This window comes from Bos grunniens, chromosome 16 (assembly GCF_055505025.1).
Source record: "Bos grunniens cultivar Pamir isolate PY7600 chromosome 16, Bosgru_T2T1.0, whole genome shotgun sequence".
In the NCBI taxonomy this organism is placed as follows: Eukaryota; Metazoa; Chordata; class Mammalia; order Artiodactyla; family Bovidae; genus Bos; species Bos grunniens.
Window position 1 is genome coordinate 53,265,711 of NC_141180.1, and position 21,591 is coordinate 53,287,301.

Consider the following 21,591-nt stretch of genomic DNA (forward strand, 5'->3'; position numbering starts at 1 on the left):
CTGCTTTAATGCATCTGCTTGGAACACTATGCAGAGCACACTGTGGCAAAGAGAAGCGAATGGCTGCCCCAGTAAATGGCCGTTACTATGGGTAGGCCAGTGGCCATCGATGCCCAACTACAGGCTAAAGCCTAGGTTAGGGAGTTGAAAGAAGAGCAGAAATTAGAAAAAAAACAAAACAAAACATGCAACTGTCTACTATTTTGCTAGTTTGGGGGCTAGCAGATAAGGTGGGAGAAAAGATTAGTAAATTGGAGACTTTAGTACAAGATTTTGCAAAGCCAGGAGGGCACAAGATGCCACAGATTAATATCTGAGCACGTGTGACAAAGCCTGGTTAGATACTAGAGGTAGAATCCTTGGAGAAGCTGGGATAATGAAGGGGAGGATATTACAGTAATTGACAATAAAACAGACAGAGTGCCCCCACGTAATCCAACTCCTAATACAAAGGAAATTTTAAATAGCAATTACCCTAGACTTCTGATAACAGATAAATACACCCCAAAACTCCTAGGAGCAAACTTGCGCTCTTTCTCCATCCCTTGAAATTGTAAATCTTATCATGTCTTTGAAATGTAAACACCCCAAAGAACAACTAAGTCACTGCCTACAAAGACTGAAGGAAAAAAAGGAGGAGAAAGGTTTTTTAAAATATAGACTGCTGGGCTTTCTTGGCGGTCCAGTGGTAAAGAATTTGCCTTGCAGGACCGGAGACACCAGTTCAATTCCTGGTTGGGGAAGATCTCACAACTAAGAGCAACTAAGAGAGTAACCCCTGTTCCCTGCAACTATCAGCGCAGTCAAACATAAATAAATATTTCTAAAAATAGAGTGATATAGAAGCTCCCTTGCCCAAAATCTAGTTCACAGCCTCCTTGACAGTATTCAGTTCAGTTCAGTTCAGTTCAGTCACTCAGTCGTGTCTGACTCTTTGCAACCCCATGAATTGCAGCACACCAGGCCTCCCTGTCCATCACTAACTCCCAGAGTTCACCCAAACTCATGTGCATCGAGTCAGTGACGCCATCCAACTATTTCATCCTCTGTCGTCCCTTTCTCCTCCTGCCCCCAATCCCTCCCAGCATCAGAGTCTTTTCCAATAAGTCAACTCTTTGCATGAGGTGGCCAAAGTATTGGAGTTTCAGCTTCAGCATCAGTCCTTCCTTCACCCAGGACTGGTCTCCTTTAGGATGGACTGGTTGGATCTCCTTGCAGTCCAAGGGACTCTCAAGAGTCTTCTCCAACACCACAGTTCAAAAGCATCAATTCTTCAGCGCTCAGCCTTCTTCACAGTCCAACTCTCACATCCATACATGACCACTGGAAAAACCATAGCCTTGACTAGACGGACCTTTGTTGTATTACTCAAATATAAATCTTAAAAGTCTTCCTCACAAATATTGGATAAAAAGCTTTAACCATGTGAAGGAGAACTTAATTCATGGCTAAAGTTTTGGAATGAAAGCTATGGGGTCTCTGTATGTTTCGGTATCTGTGCATATATATGTTATGCACATGTGATGTTTTTCTATCTCTGGAAAGTATTATCAAAGTTATTTTATTAAAGAGCTCTATTTAATTGGCTTCAAGAAAAAAATAAGCTTTAATATCAATAATGGACTTATATAAAACTCAAACTCACTTTTTCTTTCATCTGCTAAAAGGAAGAAGGCTTTTTGGACTACTGGCCTGTTTGTGATATGATTAGAAATGCTTTTCTTTACCTTTTAAGTAATCTGCCTATAAAGCAAAGATTCTGTGTTTTATAAAAAATAATTTCCTGTTCTTTATCAGGTCTTGAGAAAGTGAAATCTTCTCTATTAAAAAAGCTAAGCTTATATATATATATATATATATATATATATATATATATATATATAAAACTATGTTACTCTGCATTTGCCTTTGATGTCTTAGTTGTCACTTTGGTTAAATGGATAACTAAGTGTTGTTTCAAAATGAACTCTGACCCTACTTAATCAAGCGTTTTAAACTTTTTGATATTTTTTACAAACTTAAATTTGGGCAAAATCTTTTAAATCCCAAAATCAAATTCTAAATTAAGTCTTATTGACTTCGAAATTACTTTGGGTTTATATTAGGCTTATTCGATATGCTAAGTTACATGGAAAACAATCAAATGAGAAATGACGCTAAACTTTCTTTAGGTTTTTTTATATAAATATGTGTCATTAATATAAATGTTCCTGAAAAGGTTCTTCAAGGAGATTCACAGAGAAACTAAGATCAATTTGCCTTCATACGGTAGAGACAGCAGTGGAGCTTTCAAGCACTCCCATGAGGCACAGCACCATAATACAGGGTTGGCCAAAAAGGCCACTGGGATTTTTCCCATAAGACATTACAGAAAAACCCAAATAATCTTTTTGGCCAACCCAATATACCCGGAATGGTAACCCGAGACCCGGCCTGTTTTTCTTCCCCACATCAGTAAAATGTGCCTATTAGTGCTGACGTAAGGTTAACATAAGAAGACTTGCCTCTGCTGCAGGCCATTCTGCAGGCTGTACTGGAACACCTGTGAGGGAGAAGATTAGAGGTAGACATGTGGAAAATTCAAGGTCCAGGCACTGCCCTAAAGGTTGGGGGAATCATTTGGTTAAAGAAGACGTTTATTGTCCCAGAAGTTGTGATTGATAAGATGCAAGCCTATTAAAACCCCTAAGAGCATGAAAAAGATGCAAGCCTTTGCAAGGATTTGGGATCTGGAGGACTTCTATTCTCCACCTGGCACAGCACTTCCACCCCTGATCTGCCTGGGAAAGAGAAGGCACATGTGGGATTGGGCATCACAGCAAGAAGCCACCTTGAGAAGGCAAAAATTCTAAAGCTCTGGACAACTCCCCAGCAGGGCTACCATTGAGTTAGATATATCTATGACTCTGGAAGGTATGTTTGGGCACTATGGCAGAGACCAGGGAAGGAGCGAGTACCCCAAGGATTTTGCCCCAGCTTTAAAAGGGGGCACAAACTTGATCCACTCCCATAGACCAACAGCTCCTAGCAATGTACATAATACTCCTCCAAGTAGAATGCCTCACATATCATGGTAATAACATCCCTTCCTATCAAGGGATAGATTGGAATATGTTCCACTGACCTACCTCTGCCATGGATCCCACTTTGACTCAATAGCATGCTTATTTGATGCAGCCCACTCTCTCTAAAAATGTAGGTGCTACTAAGCCCTGTAAAATATATATATCCTCCAAATGACCTCTATGCCTATAGCAGCCTCTATGGCCAACAGAGAATAGGTGAGTTTCCTGCTGATGCCTGGTATACAGATGCCTAGAAACAGGAATAAACCACACCACCAATAGGCTGAACTCAGAGCAGTTTGGCTGGTGATCACTCATGAGTCCAGGCTGTTAACAACCCAGGAAGCCAAGGGATGGATGATCATAAATAAACCCTTGTGGGGGCAGGATAACTGGAAAGACATTTGGGTTCATCTGCAAGAGCCTGAGGCATTTCTTAACTGCCCTCCACGCACCTGGCACTGACAGCCATAGCAACCAGGAAGTTGATGCCCTAGCTCGGGTATGAGCCCTAGCAACTGACTCTCCAGTTTATACAGCAGATTGGATACACAGAGAAGCTACCACAGCACACATTACCACACATTACCAAGGATGCAAGGCCACCCTTGAAATGACTAGTTTGATGCAGTAACAGCATGTCCTGTGTATTCAAAACTATGCCCAACTCAAGTGCCAAGGAAGTTGGGGTCATCCACAGAATTCCCAACCATCAAGGGACTAGCACACTGATTATACTGGCCACCCCACTCTGAGACAGCATTCTAAATATGCCTTGGTTTGTGTGGACACTGCATCTGCCTTAACCCAAGCTTTTCCCTATTGTCATGCAAATCAGGCTACCATCGCCAAGGAACTCAAGAAACAGTACCACGTACAGATACCCTCATGGAACAGTGATCAGAAGTCACAGTTCAAAGGTCATGATATGCAAGACTGGACAAAAGAACACAGCATTGAATGGAGGTTTCATCTCCCCTATAACCCACAAACAACGGGATTAACAGAAAGAAAATATAAAACATTAAAGCAGCAGCTAAAATTCCTAACAAGTAAAACTATCTTGGCTGAGTAGACTAAAGTGCTCTTCCAGGATTTAATAGATTTGAATGATCAACCAGTAGAGCCTGTCGCCCCATGTGCCAGACTGGGGACACCTACCAATGCACCCAATACTATAAAGGCATGGAAATTGTAGCAAACAGCCACTGCCCCGACTCTCACCATGGATCAACATGCTATGCTGCTGAGAACACCAAGCCTCATCACACCTAGGAAAGAAGTTACCTACTGGAATTTGCAATGAGATATCCCACTGGGATGGGTAAGGTACTTGGCACCCCCAGGTAAGGGATAACTCTAGTGGGATCCTGTTGTCCTACTGCAAGCTGGATCTGTGAAAACACACTACAGCTGGAACGGAACATGCACCATCGAAAGAGGAGAGAAACTGAGGGTTTTGGTCTGGCATATCCCATTCGTGTCCACCTCCTCACACCTGTCAGTTCTGCCTCCTTCAGCAGACATGTACGGTACATACAACCAGGTCAAGTCCTAAAACTGCCAATCTCTTTCTCCTCAAGGAGGGGACACACTCTGTTTTCCACTGGTATGATCATTTGGCCATCATCTTCGTCCCCTCTATCAGCCTAGAGGACAGTATAAAGTGTCTAGAAGCCTTACAAAATTCTCTGCTGCTGCTGCTAAGTCGCTTCAGTCGTGTCCGACTCTGTGTGATCCCATAGACAGCAACCCACCAGGCTCCACGGTCCCTGGGATTCTCCAGGCAAGAACACTGGAGTGGGTTGCCATTTCCTTCTCCAATGCTTGAAAGTGAAAAGTGAAAGTGAAGTCGCTCAGTCGTGTCCGACCGTCAGCGACCCCATGGACTGCAGCCTTCCAGGCTCCTCCGTCCATGGAATTTTCCAGGCAAGAGTACTGGAGTGGGGTGCCATTGCCTTCTCCGACAAAATTCTCTGAGCAAACCTCAAATGATCTAAGCCAACAAAGTGTTTAAGCCTTCAAATAATTTAAGCCTGCCCTTAAATGAACACTGAAATGTCTACAATGAGAAAAGCTGTCCTCCAAAATAGAATTGCCTTGGACATTATATCATAAGGAGGCACCCATGCCAATATCTAAACAGAAGGTAGTGTGTTCATACCTGATGAGTTCGCCAATACATCATCACTATTAAATCACATAAAGACACAAATGAATGCCCTGAGTGACCTGACCCCAAGCCTAGGAGACTTCATAAATTAGTGATTCAGATCATACAGCTATTGGTGAGGGGGAAATTTCCCTCTCTACCCTTCTCAAGTTCTTGTGGCTGGACTAAAAATTTATACAAGACAGATTAACAGGAGAAAAAGAAATTTTAACTCATGTGCACAGAGGTCTTATAGAAGTGGGATCTAAGACGTGGACAAAGCGGGTAGTTTTTACACTTTTTAGACCAAGAAACAGTAAGTGTGTATTAGTCACTCAGTCACGTCTGACTCTTTATGATCCCATGGACTGTATCTCGCCAGGCTCCTCCATCCACGGGATTCTCCAGGCAAGAATACTGGAGTGGGTTGCCATTTCCTTCTCCAGGGAATCCTCCCTAGAGAAACAATAAATGAGGGAGGAATTGACAGAACAAAGAAATTAAGCTTTGGGTGCTTAATTAGTGAAGAATCTAAATTGTGTGGGCTTGGGGTAGTAAGTGAAAGCAATAACGAGGCATGTTTACCAGGCTTCTCAGCCCTAAATTCCCAGTCTCTGGCGATAATGGTGTCCTTTCACACTCAGGTGCACAGAGCTCACCTCTGACATGAGAGAAATTTCCTGCTTTGCAGGGAAACAGAGAGGGGTGAAATTGTCCCTCTTGTATCAACCATTTCTTAAGTAACTTAATTTCAAAATAATCAATATGCCATTGAGGCATAGTCTGAGCTCCAAAACGGCTCTTGATAACACACACACACACACACACACACACAATGTTATTCAGTTTAGGAATCATTATCTTGATCTGTGTTTTCTCTTGCACTTGTCTAGACTGTGGCATCAGTTTTCAATGCAGCCAGACAGCCTCCCAACAAGCCCCTTCCATGCTGAGGAAAACTCTTGCTGACCACTCAGGGCACATTATGGAAAGGGGGACATACAAGATTGTAAGAGCCGGTTGTGAAGGAGGAAGTGATGGAGGAGATCAACTAGAGGGCGGGACCACCGGCTGACCCTTGAGCTGGCCCGGGGCATCAAGGCTCCTCACCCCCTCCCCTGTCCTCTGCCTGCTGCTCTTGTAGTGGGGCCTGTTCCAAGAGAGAGCAAGGTGTTACTGAGACCCTGTGGACTGAATACATGACTAACCCAGTTAAGGCCTCTATATAAACTTTTAAGATTCTCGGGGTAGGTGTGGAGATCCACTCACACCTTGTCTTCACACAGGACAGCCTTGTAAGTAAGCTCCCTGGCTTATTAGACTTGCCACCTACCAATCTGGAGTGGGCTGCCTTTTTCTTCGCTCCCTCCCTGCCCTCCATATACAGGGGCCAGTGTATGAACCAATGCATACTGAACAATCAACACAAGGCAAGAGCCGTGATGTCCACAAGACTCCTGAGAACTGTGCAGAGACTTTGTCGTGACAATCAAAACCACACATGCCTCTCAGCAGTGACTCTTTTTCCTCCCTTTGACTTTTCAGTAAAACCAGAGATGGGTCTGGAAACCACAGGTACAGTGATGATATTTTAAATAACTGCAGAGGAAGGTCTCCCAGGCAGTGTCTGTTTGACGCATGATTAACTCACTACTGAAGGTCGTATTTCCCTGAAGATCCAGGGTTTAACACCGCTACAGTCGAAAGAGGCATACAGGACAATACTGCTGAGAATGCTGGAAGAGGGGGAGGTGGAAGGAATTTTAGATTTAGCTAAATTAATTAAGGTTATTTAATGTTACTCTTTCAGTCAAAGCAACTGCTAAAAATCAATGTGGCGGCTGGAAAATCTGAGAAGTTTGGAAACTTAGGATAAAGCTTTCCAGAGTTTTCAAGGTGGTTGCCAGAGCAACCTTAGGGACCAGATACTGGAAGAGTTGAAACATTCTATTTTAAAAACAACCAGTTGTTCATCATAAAGCCAGAAATGATACAACCAAATAATAGGATACACACTGGAAAGTCTTATAAAGATGAGCATTTTCTCAAAACTGAAACTAACTCCATCTGTGAGCAATATTTTGACCCTGGAAGCAAAGAGATTTCGAAGTGACTCCTGAGAGTTTGGATGATCATCTGCTTTTTGCACAAAATATTGAAATTTAAAGCTCCTCTCTCCACTTGAACTTTCTTTCAACTCATGTCTGCATTTCAGGTTCCTCTTGCCCATCAAGTCCCATCTCACTGAAGAAGTCTCTCACATGTGCATGCATGCATTCAAACAACACTGGTTGAGCAATTTACTGAACTACTATGAGTGAGATATCCTGCCAGGTGATCCAAAGGTGAGATGACTCAGTGGCATGGTCCCGACTTTGGGGAGAGTCTAGAGGGGCAAGTCAGATAGATACATAAATACAACACAAGGCAGTGTAAGATCTGATCGTGCGACTGTAGGACCCCAAAAGTCAGTGGTTCCCAAAACTGTTGCACATCAGAATCCTATGGTAGAATGTCACAAAAATGCAGATTTCCAACCCCACTTCACAATCTGGATCTGGATATTTTTTATTTCTAAGAGGATTTTTTTAAAAAACTTTTTATTTTATATTGGAGTATAGCCAATTACCTGGCTAGCTCAGTTGGTAGAGTATGGGACTCTTAATCCCAGGGTCATGGGTTCAAGCCCCATGTTATTTTGGGGCTTCTAAGGTGGCTCAGCGGAGAAGGCAATGGCACCCCACTCCAGTACTCTTGCTTGTAAAATCCCATGGATGGAGAAGCCTGTTAGGCTGCAATCCATGGGGTCGCTAAGAGTCGGACATGACTGAGTGACTTCACTTTCACTTTTCACTTTTATGCATTGGAGAAGGAAATGGCAGCCCACTCCAGTGTTCTTGCCTGGAGAATCCCAGGGACGGGGGAGCCTGGTGGGCTGTCATCTATGGGGTCGCACAGAGTCGGACATGACTGAAGTGACTTAGCATAGCATAGCAAGGTGGCTCAGTGGTAAAGAATCAGCCTGCCAATTCAGGAGTTTTGGGTTCAATTCCTGGGTCAGAAAGATCCCCTAGAGAAGGAATCAGCAACCCACTCTAGTATTCTTGCCTGGAAAATCCCAGAGGAGCCTGGCAGGCTACAGTTCATGGGGCCAAAAAGAGTCAGACACAGCTGAGTAACTAAACAACATAACCGATTAACAATGTTCTGATAGTTCTAGGTGGACAGCAAAGGGGCCCAGTCATACATATACTGTATCTATTCTTCCCCAAACTCCCCTCCCATCTAGGCTGCCATATAATATTGAGCAGAGTTCCCTGTGCTATACAGTAGGTCCTTGTCGGTTATCCATTTTAAATATAGTAGTGTATACATGTTGTGGATCTGGGTTTTAAATGCTATGCATCTGACTCTGATGAGCAACCAGGTCTAGAAACAGCTGCTACTGGCGACAGGTGGAAGAATTTACCCTCAGCCAAAATGATAAAGATTTCACAGAAGTGGATGTGCCTTTAGAGTCTAGGGAAGATATGCATCTAAGAGGAGGGGGGTTACCTGGCTGGCCTGGGTTCAAGCTGGGGAGAAGTAGGACAACAGCCTAGAAAAGGCCCCTGAGAGGGCCAAGAAGACCAGGTGAAGGGGTCGGGACTGGAGGCAACAGGCAATGAGAAACAATCAAAGGCCTCCAAGGATGGGAGGGACACACATATGGCAATGTCAGCGGGAAAAATTTGGCTGTTATGACAGACAGATCAGTCAAAGTTGGCATCTGGTTTTAGAGAAATCTCTGATTATTAACAGTAAAGACATTAAAAAAAAAAAAAAACTAAGCTGGTTGCAGTAGGAATGAAAAGAGATGAAGAAACAGTATTTAATGTCAATGTGCTGCTTTATTTCAAAACAGACTTGTTTTTAATGAGTCACGACATATTCATCTCTATAAAGCTATATTTAGTAACACCTAGGATCATGCTTCATTTATTTGTGTTTTTAGACACTTTTCTCTGGGTTTGCTCTATTTCCTACTTTGGAGAAAATGGGATTTTATCAGCCCATCAATAGAGTGCCTCCTGTGTACCAGGACAGCATAGGACCACAGCCAACTCAAGGGTGAAGAAGACGTAGCACTGGCCCCCAGGAAGACTGCGACCAGGAAAGGAGTCAGATGTGTAAATAAGACATCATTATGTAGGAAGACCACTGAAAGAGCCAGTCAGACAGAGAAGGCAGACACTTCTTTAGTGGATTATTAAAGATTTCATGGAAGAGGCCACATTTGAGTTGAAACTGAAAGACAGCATTTTAGCCCACAGAGGACATCCAAGTGATGAAACAGTGTAAGACAAGGCACAAAGAAAGGAAGTCACAGTCTTATCTATCTATGGTACTCAGCACAACCCCCAGAACATAGTAGGTACTCAATAAATGGGGAACAGATAAGTGAAAAGAAGTAGATTTCAATAAGGTTAGAAGAGGGGGTAGGAAATCAAAGAGGGTCTTAAAAGAAATGCTAAGTATTGGTCATTCATTCTCTAAAGTTGGGACCCCAAGAAGACTTTGCTTCCCTGGTGGCTCAGTTGGTAAAGAATCAGCCTGCAATGCAAGAGACTTGGGTTCGATCCCTGGGTTGGGAAGATCCCCTGGAGGGTGGCATGGCAATCCACTCCAGTATTCTTTCCTGGAGAATTCCCAAAGACAGAGGAACTTGGCAGGCTACAGTCCATGGGGTCGCAAAGAGTTGGATATGACTAAACGAAAGCAAGAAGACTTTGGATAAAAAAGTCATATATGGTAAAGATTGGCTTAGATCACTCCAACGATTATGTGCAGAGTGAACTGAGGAGCAGGGCTAGGGAGCAGACCAAAGACCAGAGGGAAAAACCCACCTAGGAGGTTACTGCAATAGTCTAGCAAAAGGAAGGAGAGCCAGAGCTCTCGAGGAAGTGGCCTGGGGAAGGAGAGTTGCAATTCATGAAGCACTTCAGAAATAGAATCCACAGACCAGTAACAGACGTGGTAGTAAACCTGAGTGGCACGAAAGCTAATCTCCCAATTAACCAAGGTGATTAACCAAAAGAGTAGGCTGTAAATCTATAGTAAGCTTATCAATTCAGTCGCTCAGTCGTGTCCAACTCTTTGCGACCCCATAGACTGCAGCACGTTAGGCCCCCCTGTCCATCACCAACTCCCAGAGTTTACTCAAACTCATGTCCATTGAGTCGGTGATGCCATCCAACCACCTCATCCTCTGTTGTCCCCTTCTCCTCCTGCCTTCAATCTTTTCAAATGAGTCAGTTCTTCGAATCAGGTGGCCAAAGTATTGGAGTTTCAGTTTCAACATCAGTCCTTCCAATGAATATTCAGGACTGATTTCCTTTAGGATGGACTGGTTGGATCTCTTTGCAGTCCAGGGGACTCTCAAAAGTCTTCTCCAACACCACAGTTCAAAAGCATCAATTCAAAAAAAAAAAAAAGCATCAATTCTTTGGCGATCAGCTTTCTTTATAGTCCAACTCACACCCACACATGACTACTGGAAAAACCATAGCTTGGACTAGATGGATCATTGTTGGCAAAGTAATGTCTCTGCTTTTTAATATGCTGTCTAGATTGGTCATAACTTTTCTTCCAAGGAGCAAGCATCTTTTAATCTCATGGTGGCAGTCACCATCTGCAGTGATTTTGGAGCCCAAAAACATAAAGTCTGTCACTGTTTCCATTGTTTCCCCATCTATTTGCCATGAACTGATGGGACCAGATGTCATGATCTTAGTTTTCCAAATGTTGAGTTTTAAGCCAACTTTTTCACTCTCCTCTCACTTTCATCAAGAGGCTCTTAGTTTTTCTTTGCTTTCTGCCATAAGGGTGGTGTCATCTGCATATCTGAGGTTATCGATATTTCTCCCGGCAATCTTAATTCCAGCTTGTGCTTCTTCCAGCCAAGCGTTTCTCACGATGCACTCTGCATAGAAGTTAAATAAGCAAGGTGACAATATACAGCTTTGACGTACTCCTTTCTCTATTTGCAACCAGTCTGTTGTTCCATGTCCAGTCCTAACTATTGTTTCCTGACCTGTATACAGATTTCTCAGGAGGCAGGTCAGGTGGTCTGGTATTCTCATCTCTTTAAGAATTTCCCAGAGTTTGCTGTGGTCCACACAGTCAAAGGCTTTGGCATAGTCAATAAAGCAGAAGTAGATGTAAGTTTATGGACAGGTGACAAAAGGGAGAACTCTGAGCCTTTCAATTCCTTTCTCTGCCCCAACCCATAAAATAGGAATTCAACCAACAGTTTCCACATCTTAGGGAAGTATTAGGGAGGAAGCGTGTGGCCTGGCTTCTCTTGCTTTGGGGACTGCCTGTCCCTAAATTTCATTCATTCTTTTCCTCCACTCCTGCAAACTTGTGGTAGGTTTATGTGGCCAAGGTCTAAAGCCTGCTTAAGTGGCAACACAAGCCTTGAGCCCACCCCTCTTTGGTATTCATTACTGAAGGTGATGGAATGCTACCTTGACCATCCATGGAGCTGGATGGATAGGACACTATTTTCATCCTCATCTAGACTCATGTCTGTTCTCAATTGGTTCAACCCACAGAGGTGGACAAGTGTGATTCATTAGCACTCCTTGAGGTACAAGAAGTAGAACCAGGTAAAGATGCTCAATAGATGGCTTCAAATGCTTGCCTGGAATTCAAGAGGAAGACAGAGCAGGAGAAAAATGCACTTCCCATCTGAAGGCATCATCACTACCTCACTTCAGCTGATTGTTGCCTTAAGGGGTATGGTTCCAATACTGCCAGGTCCCTTGCAATTATTTTCCCAAAAGAAGCTGAAAATCCAGATTTTTGTATCAAATTTTCAGATTCTTAAAATATTAAAAGGGTCAACCAAAACAAATTGGCAGGCCATATATGACCCATAGACTGCTGACTGCAATTCCTAGTATAGAACAGGAAGAAAACAAGGTCAAAGGCAGAACATGAAAGAACGTCTGCATTTGGAGAGGGAAGAGGAGTCAAAAAGGAGTTAGAGATGAGTGGACACAAGACAGAAAGAAAATTAAGAGGGTCTTGTGTCAGGAAGTCAAAAAAAAGGAGTGTCTAGTAATGTCACACTATAGAAAAGTCAAGGGAATAGGAATGAAGAAGTCAATCTACTGGATTTGTGACATCATTGGTGACCTTCAGAAAATAAAGATCATGGCATCTGGTCCCATCACTTCATGGGAAATAGATGGGGAAACAGTGAAAACAGTGTCAGACTTTATTTTGGGGGGCTCCCAAATCTCTGCAGATGGTGACTGCAGCCATGAAATTAAAAGACGCTTACTCCTTGGAAGGAAAGTTATGTCCAACCTAGATAACATATTCAAAAGCGGAGACATTACTTTGCCAACAAAGGTCCGTCTAGTCAAGGCTATGGTTTTTCCTGTGGTCATGTATGGATGTGAGAGTTGGACTGTGAAGAAGGCTGAGCGCTGAAGAATTGATGCTTTTGAACCGTGGTGTTGGAGAAGACTCTTGAGAGTCCCTTGGACTGCAAGGAGATACAACCAGTCCATTCTGAAGGAGATCAGCTCTGGGATTTCTTTGGAAGGACTGATGCTAAAGCTTAAACTCCAATACTTTGGCCACCTCATGGGAAGAGTTGACTCATTGGAAAAGACTCTGATGCTGGGAGGGTTTGGGGGCGGGAGGAGAAGGGGACGACAGAGGATGAGATGGCTGGATGGCATCACTGACTCGATGGACATGAGTCTGAGTGAACTCCGGGAGTTGGTGATGGAGAGGGGGGCCTGGCGTGCTGCGATTAATGGGGTCGCAAAGAGTCTGACACGACTTAGCGACTGAACTGACTGACTGGTGACCTTCAAGATATCATTTTCAATTGAATGAAAGAAGCATCTGGCAAATTGCAAGGAATTCAGAGACAAGTAGGAATGAGGAAGTGCAAGCAGGGGTGTTGATGACTTCCCAGAATTTGGCAAGAATTGAAAGCAGAAATGTGTGGGCTGGCAATATGAAGGGTTACCAAGGTCAGTGAAATTGTTTAGAATAAGGCAGACTAGTTAAAGATGGAGGGAAAAAGAGCTGTGAGAGAGAAAGAAGGTACTCCGGAAAGAGGGAACTAGTTTGGATATGCTCCAGATTGAGTCAGAAGGAGACTGAGTCAAGGGAACCCATGGAAGCAGCAGAGAGGGGCCTGGAGGTAGAGAAGGCTCTGAGAGACAAAGATGGAAAGCAGAGCAGGAAAGAGACAGGAATCTGGCGCTGATGGGCTCCATCTACTCACGAGCGAAAGTGGTCACTGTTGAGAAACGGCAGAGCAGTTTGGACGCTGAAGGACAGTGGAGAAAGCCACTTGCACCCAATGAGGCAGTGGTGTAGGGATAAGTCAGGGGCCAGCTGCAAGCAGTGAGGACCCCCTGTAGGGAGAGGCCAGCTGGATAATGAGTCAGCAGAGGGGAACTGACGAGGTGGGACAGGCAAGTCTTTGGGGCAAGGTGTTCACGCCTGCTGCTCCTTCCTTCAGGGCTACATGGCAGGCGCTCAGAGAATACTGAAGAACAGTGTGGCCAGTCAGCTCTGTACCTGACAATCGGGGTCTCAGTTGTGCTGCTCAAAATAATGTGCATCCAGACCCCCTGGAGATCTTGTTAAAACCCAGACCAGGATCCTGTAGATCTGGGTGGGGCCTGGGAGTCTGAATGTACCACAGGCAGCTGTACCACAGCCAGCACTGCTGGACTCCCACTGCTGGTTGGCCAATTGCACAAGGAGAAAGGAGAAAAGAAAAACTGCGTCTGCGAACTTGATGGTGAACTGTCGCTTGTCCACGTCAGTAGAGGGGGTCCCTGTGATGTTCCAAAGAAGCACAGAGCCTTTATTCTAGATTGAGGAGTGGTTTTGTGATTGTTGGTTTTCATCCAACAAATCTACTCTTCTGAGTACATCTGGTTTATACTCGCATTGAAACGGACTTTTCTTTCCCAACGGACTTCTCTTTCCCATGGTCAGAAGGGAGAGATAGCCAACTGGAGTTTAGATACTGAGGTAGACAATAATATGAAGGATTATCCATCTGTGAATGATGGAAAGTCAACAGGACTTGGAAATATGAAGTGAATAAATAACCCAATGAAATAAAGGTGGGTGGAGGGGGAAAGGACTCAGGGTAAAGAGGGGACAGAGTTAGCTTTCACTCTGCCATTTTGGGGACACTGCATCTCTGTCTTTCCGCACTTTCATTTATCTTCAGGGAAGGAGCTGGACCGGAATTCACAAAGGCCCTTCCCAGCTCTAACATTCTAGGATTCTAACCCAGAAGTCTGTGACTACTGGAGTCTCAGAATTGGGTCCAACTTCCATTACCATTCACTCACTGAGCACTGACTCGGCACCCATACAGTGCAGGCACCATGCTGGGGTCTAGGGAGTTCGATCTACAACAGACTCCGTCCCTGTCCTTCAGCAGCTCATGGTCTAGTCGGGGAGAGGGACATGCAATGCTGCCTGGTAAGCCCTAGGGTAGACATCAGCCCAGGGGCTGTGGAACCCTGCAGAAGGGGCAAGACTCCAACAAAGGGAGGAAGCAAAAGGCTTCCCAGAAATGGTGACAAGAGCTGAATTTTAAAGAATGGGTAGGTTCAGCCAAAAAAAAAAAAAAAAAGGAAGAATAAGCAGGAAGAGGGAAAGTGAATGGAGCTTAGTTGGGTGTGGTTAGAGCAGGGAAGCAGGCAGCCTAAGAAGAACCACCCCCTCTGTAGAGACTTCTCCACCACCCGCTGCAGCTGCTGAAGGAGAAATCAGACACACCCCTGCCACACCCACTTCGGTGAGGCTGCATCAAGCAATTAGACCCTGAAAATCCAGCACACAAAACACAGAAAGGGCACAGGAGATGCTAGAAGAGAAAGGAAAGGAGGAGATGAGGATGCTGGGCAACCAGAGAAGGTAGTGATCACAGGGGCTGGTGACTCCAGATCAATTAAAAATAAACATCGTGGGGCAGGGCTGTGCTCTGTGCAGCAGGCTGTAAACAGCAAGCAGGGCAGCCGTCTCTGAGGACTGAGAAGCAGGAAGGGGCAGCCTCCACATAAACCTTCCTGTGGGGAAATCACCTCGCATAGTCCTCTGGTGCAAGGCTCCTCAACCCTCCTGCTGCCCATTGGAAATGTCCAGCGAACTTTAAAAAATTACCCATATTCATAGATGCTTCCAAAAAGTCAGTGTCATTAAAAAAAAAAATGGAGAGTCTCTTTCAGATTAAAGGAGAAAGTGGGAAATATGGCAACTAAATGCTGTGTGTGCTACCTGATTGGGTCCTGGATGTTTTTTAAAAACCATAAAGAACTTCTTGGGAAAAGAGAGGAAATGTGACTACAGACAACTGTTATTAATAGATAACATTATGATGACAATGGCCTTGGGTGTGATCACGGTAGTGTGGTTATGCTGGAGAGAGTATTCAGGGGTAAAATGTCATAACATGTGCAACTAAATGGTCCAGGAAAAAAAAAAAAAAAAGCTACATACCTAGGGGGCGGGGAGAACAGACACAGCAAACATGGTGAGTGATAACTTTTGGTGAAGACTACATTATAGGTATTCATTATACTACTCTTTTGGAGAAGGCAATGGCACCCCACTCCAGTACTCTCGGCTGGAAAATCCCATGGATGGAAGAGCCTGGTAGGCTGCAGTCCATGGGGTCGCTAGGAGTCGGGCACAACTGAGCGACTTCACTTTCACTTTCCACTTTCATGCATTGGAGAAGGAAATGGCAACCCACTCCAGTGTTCTTGCCTGGAGAATCCCAGGGACGGGGGGAGCCTGGTCGGCTGCCATCTATGGGGTCGCACAGAGTCGGACACGACTGAAACGACTTAGCAGCAGCAGCAGCATACTACTCTTTTAAAAAAAGTTTATTGGAGTATAGTTGCTTTACAGTGTTGCATTAGTTTCTACTGAACAGCAAAGTGAATCAGCTATACACATACCTATATCCTCTCCTTTTTGGATTTCCTTCCTGTCTAGGTCACCACAGAGCACTGAGTAGAGTTCCCTGTGCTCTACAGCAGGTCCTCATTAGTTATCTGTTCTACACATAGTATCAATAGTGTATATGTGCCAGTCCCCATCTCCCAATTCATCCCACTCCCCTTTTCCCCCTTACTACCCATATGTTTGTCCTTTACATCTGTCTCTATTTCTGCTTTGTAAATAAGACCATCTATATGAATTTTTCATTATTTTACTCTTGAAACGTTCCCTTCCATTTGACATTTCTCCCTCCCCCAAGAAAAAAAAATGTTTGTAAGTTCCTATGTAGCAAATCTCACCACTATATTGGAAACTCAGAGGGTGGGGCCAGGGCCTCAGCATTTTATGAAACGCTGTGGAGAGGGCCTTGGTTCAGGCAGGCATGAAAAGTGCTGCCCTGTTTCTTCTTGGAGCTGGAAACACCTCTGACCTCTAAAAGCCTACGCATCCCAGCAGCTGAAAGGCTTTGCCGACTGTTGGAGGTGCTAGGAGATTTGGGGGGAGCTAAGGACCAGGTAGGTGTCTGTGCACCCCACCCAGCCCTGCGCTAGGGAGGGGAGGTGCAGGGTCAAGGAGGAAGTCGGCCCCAAGACCCACTGGGCCACAGCAGCCAGGCCACACGGGGCACTTACATGCAGTAGTGAACCTGAATGCTGAACCCTGCCTGGCAAAGAGTCTCAAACTTGACTGCGTATTATAATCACCAGGTGGGGGGGAGATTTTAAAAATCCTGACTCCCAGGATTTATGCCAAACCAATTAAGTCAGAATCTCTGGAGACGGAACCCAGGCATCAAAATTTCTTAAAACTCCCCAAGGATTCCAGTGTGCAGCCAAGTTTGAAAAACAGAGTACTTCGCAAACATTAGATATCACGGTTAATAATTATGTGGGCCTGACAAAGGCGGTGGCCAGCTACAGGACTCTACCAGCCCCAGCATCGGCCATGGGCTGGGTCAGCACCCCGCGGGCATTTCAGCAGAACTAGGTAAGCACCAGGCACACCCACACCCCAGCCCCCTGCCAAACACACACACACCGCTTGTGTATAAAACACCCAAGTCACTGCTGCTCTGAAGCTCCCTACGGCAGCCCATGGGGCATTCTACCCATTCTGACTCAAGGTGAGCAGTGAATGGCAGTGAAGAGCTGTGTGCCAATCAGGCCACGAAAGGCTGAAGTTGGAGAGCCTTGGCTTTTGCCGGTGGTCGAGTGAGGCCTTGGGCTGCTGTTCTGGAGGCAGCCGTGTGGGTTGCGCCGGTACACATACTGCAGGGGATAAGGGGTGGGATGCAGGTGGAAGAACGGAAGGTCTTAGACTGCGGGATGAAAATGACATCACCTACGTAGCAGGAGGGCAGCACATCCTCGCTTTTCTGGCCCTGAAAGAGAAGTGATGCACAGCCCCTTCTCTCCCAGAGACAGCGTTCCAAATCGGCATGAGCTGGAAGGCTCTCAAAGGTCCTGAAGGCTCTCCAGAGGGGACATGCTGCAAGCGCTAACGTCAGCCCTTCCAACCAGTGTGTTTCTGTGGGACCAGGGCAGTGACTAGAAGGAGGCTGCTGGGGGAAGGATATTACCTGCAGCTTCTGGTGAAAACTCCCCTGACCTGTGAGGAGAGGGCCTTGAGGAGAGAGGAAGGGATGAGGGGAGAGACAGGGACGTGAGAGGGAAGAAAGGACCCTGGAGTCTGCAAGGATCGCTCTCAGAAGCCCTCCACCCTGGTGGAACATGAGAAGCCCCTGGGCAGCTCTGGCAAACACCACTGCCCGTGCCCCCTTGGCTAATTAAGTGAGACACTCTTATGGGTGGACCTGGAATTTAAAAGCTCTCCAGGAGACTTCAATGTGCTGCCCAGACTGAGAAGCTCAGGTCTGTGAGAACAACTTCCTGACCACAACCTTTTTGGGAAAGTAATCCAGCAAAATTTTAAGAGTACAAATTCATATCCTTTTTAACCTGATAATCTCACTCCTGCGATATAAACACACAAAGGTGTTTATTGCAGAGTTACTGATATAGGCCAAATCAACAAAACTGAAAAGAGACAGAACGTCCACAAATATGGACATGACTGAACAAACTGGGTGGACTGTGGTAAAGAATCCGCCTGCAATGCAGGAGATCCCAGTTAGATTCCTGGGTCGGGAAGATCCGCTGGAGAAGGGATAGGCTACCCCACGCCAGTATTCTTGGGCTTCCCTTGTGGCTCAGCTGGTAAAGAATCTGCCCACAATGCAGGAGACCTGGGTTCAATTCCTGGGTTGGGAAGATCCCCTGGAGAAGGGAAAGGCTATCCACTCCAGCTGGCCTGGAGAATTCCATGGACTGTATAGTCCATTGGGTTGCAAAGAGTCAGACATGACTAAGTGACTTGCACTTTCACTGTGGAATACTATGAGAGTTTGTGATTATTCTTAAAACAGTTAGATCTATAGACTCTACTGATCTAGAGAGTTGTCCATAATAAAATGGTATGTGGGGGAAAAAGTTACAGAAAAAATCTTTTTCAATTATTGGGGAAAAAAGGCAAAAGGCCAACTCTGAGTGAATGTACACATATGTGTGTGTGTGTGCTTATGTGCTTTTGTCTGTGTTTGTGCATGGACGTAGGAGCAGAGACCCAAGCTTTTAACATTAGTTATGTCAGAGAGTCAGGAATAGAGAGGAGTTGGGAGCTTATTAATATTTACTTCGAATTAACTGAGCATCATTTTCTAGTTAAAACAAGGAGATACGACATCTACAATTAAAATCATCAATGAAGAAAACCCACAGAGTATCTGACTCTTTCAGGATCCTGTAGCCCGCCAGACTCCTCTGTAAGTAAGGTAAGATTACTGGAGTGGGCTGCCATTTCCTTCTCCAGGGCATGTTCTCGACTCAGGGATTGAACTGGAGTCTCCTGCACTGGCAGGTGGATTCTTTACCACTGAGCCCAGGGGAAAGATGACCTAGATTCAAGTCCTGGCTTTGCATGTCCTAGCTTCAGTTCCTTAATCCCTCTGCCCTCAATATGCTCACTGGCAAAAGGGGACCAAAGTGATGCCTACATCAGAATGGCACCCACATCAGAGATGAGCATTAAGTGAGATGACCAGGCAAGCGCTTTGCACGACGACATCTGGCATATTCTAGGCCACATACAGTAATTTAATAAACATTGTTGTCATGGAAAACATTGTCCCTAAGTCACTAAAGACCAATCTTCAAAGTCTAGGTAAGCTCACCTCCTCCAGCAAAGAAAAAACCCAAGCCCCCTTGTCACTCTCTGCTTTGCTTCAACCTTCCCTAGAGCTGTGCATATAGTGACTTTTGTGTGCAGCCTGCACTACGGGTGGGCAGTGTTCTTTATGACTTCCTCCAGCTCTGGAACGGGTCACACTGTCCTGCTACCCAGTGACAGCCTCTGGGCAGGGAAGTGCCTGGGATCTCCTGGGAAAAGATGTCCTACAAACAAAAAATAGCTACAATAATTATAAAACTTCAGCCATCCTCAGTAACTGGCCCTTCTGTAAATGCTCACAGTGCATACATGGATTTGGTCCTGACCCTGGGCCCGCTGAGGAGAAAGGAGCCAAAGCTAATTAGAATGATGAACGACCCCAGCCTTGTCCAGCGTGTGCTGAGTCAACTCTCTACGCTTGGATGACTGGCTCCACACGCACCTCCCTGCAAGGGGTGTGACAGTTCGAAGAGGCCAGGCCCTGTTCTTTCTGTTTGGAGCATCTCTCCTGGACAATGATAGGAGCACTTCTTCACAGGCTTTGCTCAGAACAAGCTTGCTTTTTATTCTGATAAACACCCAATAAAATCCAACAGAAAGAATCAGTCTTGCCCTCTCTTTCCCTGGATAACACTTGTGCGTGATAAGAAAACGCTCCAGAAATCTAAACCCAGGGGCTTACCTTTCACTCTGCTATTTGTCAAGGAGCAGAATTCAAGGGAAGGCCAAACACTGCTCCTAACCAAGGGAATGTCGCTGCCATAAAAACTCTTTCCTGGTACCCATATGGATCCTGTGACAGGTTGAATTGTGTTTCCCCCCAAAATTCGTATGTTAAAGTCCTAACTCCCAGTAATCAGATCAGAATGTGACTGGATTTGGGGAGGTAAGTCTTTAAATCAATGGGTGTGTGTACGTGTGTGTGCTCAGTTGCTCAGTTGTGTCCAACTCTTTGGGATCGCATGGACTGTAGCCTGCCAGGTTCCTCTGTCCATGGAATTTCCCAGGCAAGAATACTGGGGCAGGTTGCCATTTCCTCCTCCAGGGGATCTTCCCTACTCAGGGATTGAACCCACATCTCCTATGTCTCCTGCATTGGAAAGTAGATTCGTTACTACTGAGCCATCCAGGAAGCCATAGTTAAGGTTAAATCAGGTCACAACAGTGGACCCTGTTCCAATATGATTGGTATCCTTACAAGAAGAAGGCATTAGGACATAGACACACAGAGCAATGACCAGGTGGGGACGCAAAAAGAAGTCAAGCCAAGGAGACAGGCCTCAGGAGAAGCCCACCCCGTTAACACCTTTGCCTCTTTCTTGTAGTCAGACTGGAGAAAGGCAGGGCACACACATGCTTGTGGCTGACAGGGGATCGCCTGAACGGATAAATGCCAGTGGTCAGAGGGCGGTATCCAAGTGTGCTCTGCAAATTCCATGCATGGAACTGTCCTGGGAAAGGCAGAGAAACATGCTTTTAATCCCTAGTGCATGGAGACATAAAAACTACTAGAAAGGGCAGGCGTTTGAAAGTAGAGCTGGATTTGAATCCAGACCCAGCACTCTCCACCTGAGTGATGTAAGCCCTCTGGCCTCAGGTCCCCATCGCCACCTCACAGAGTTGTTGAATAAATCCAAGAATAAACCCAAGACTGTGGGTAAAGTACAGAGCATATCCAGCCATTCTGCCAGCAAAGAATTACTGAAAAGGTGCTGTTTTCTAGGTCAGGTGTTAAGCAGGGAACAAGAAACAAGGGCCCCGCCCTCACCAACATTATAGTTGACTAAGGAAAACAAACATTTTACAAAGAATCGTCCTTCTGACTTTGCCCTCCCACACTGCATTCCTTTCACGTTCACAATATTGGGGCTCGAAGTATTTCGTCAATAACTGAATAACTTAAATGTCAAATACTCCAAAACAATCCAATGTCCCTCATTTTTGGTTTTTATTAACAGTTGGCATCAACACTATCAAAAGGCATTTGAAGTAGCACAGTTATACATTTGTGTGATGGTTAATACAAAGAGGATTATACAGACCCTCATAGGAGAGGCGTTGTTGGATATTTCATCAGTCCATCCTGCTGACGTCATCTGAACAGTG

The 21,591-nt window shown here is 45.2% G+C and overlaps 1 protein-coding gene across 15 annotated transcripts in view; it reads right to left on the reverse strand.

Annotated features, from left to right (window-relative positions):
- Positions 1 to 21,591, reverse strand: part of CNIH3 (cornichon family AMPA receptor auxiliary protein 3) — a 179,363-nt gene that overhangs the window by 32,231 nt on the left and 125,541 nt on the right. For 2 of the 15 annotated variants that reach the window (XM_086345168.1, XM_086345166.1), the window contains one exon: positions 2,471 to 2,542. The exons of the other annotated variants lie outside the window; for them this stretch is intronic. In XM_086345168.1, coding sequence (XP_086201294.1) covers positions 2,486 to 2,542 — 57 coding nt within the window. In that variant the 3' untranslated portion in view covers positions 2,471 to 2,485. Of the gene's footprint in view, positions 1 to 2,470; positions 2,543 to 21,591 lie in introns of those variants that run through there. 15 annotated transcript variants of the gene reach the window in all.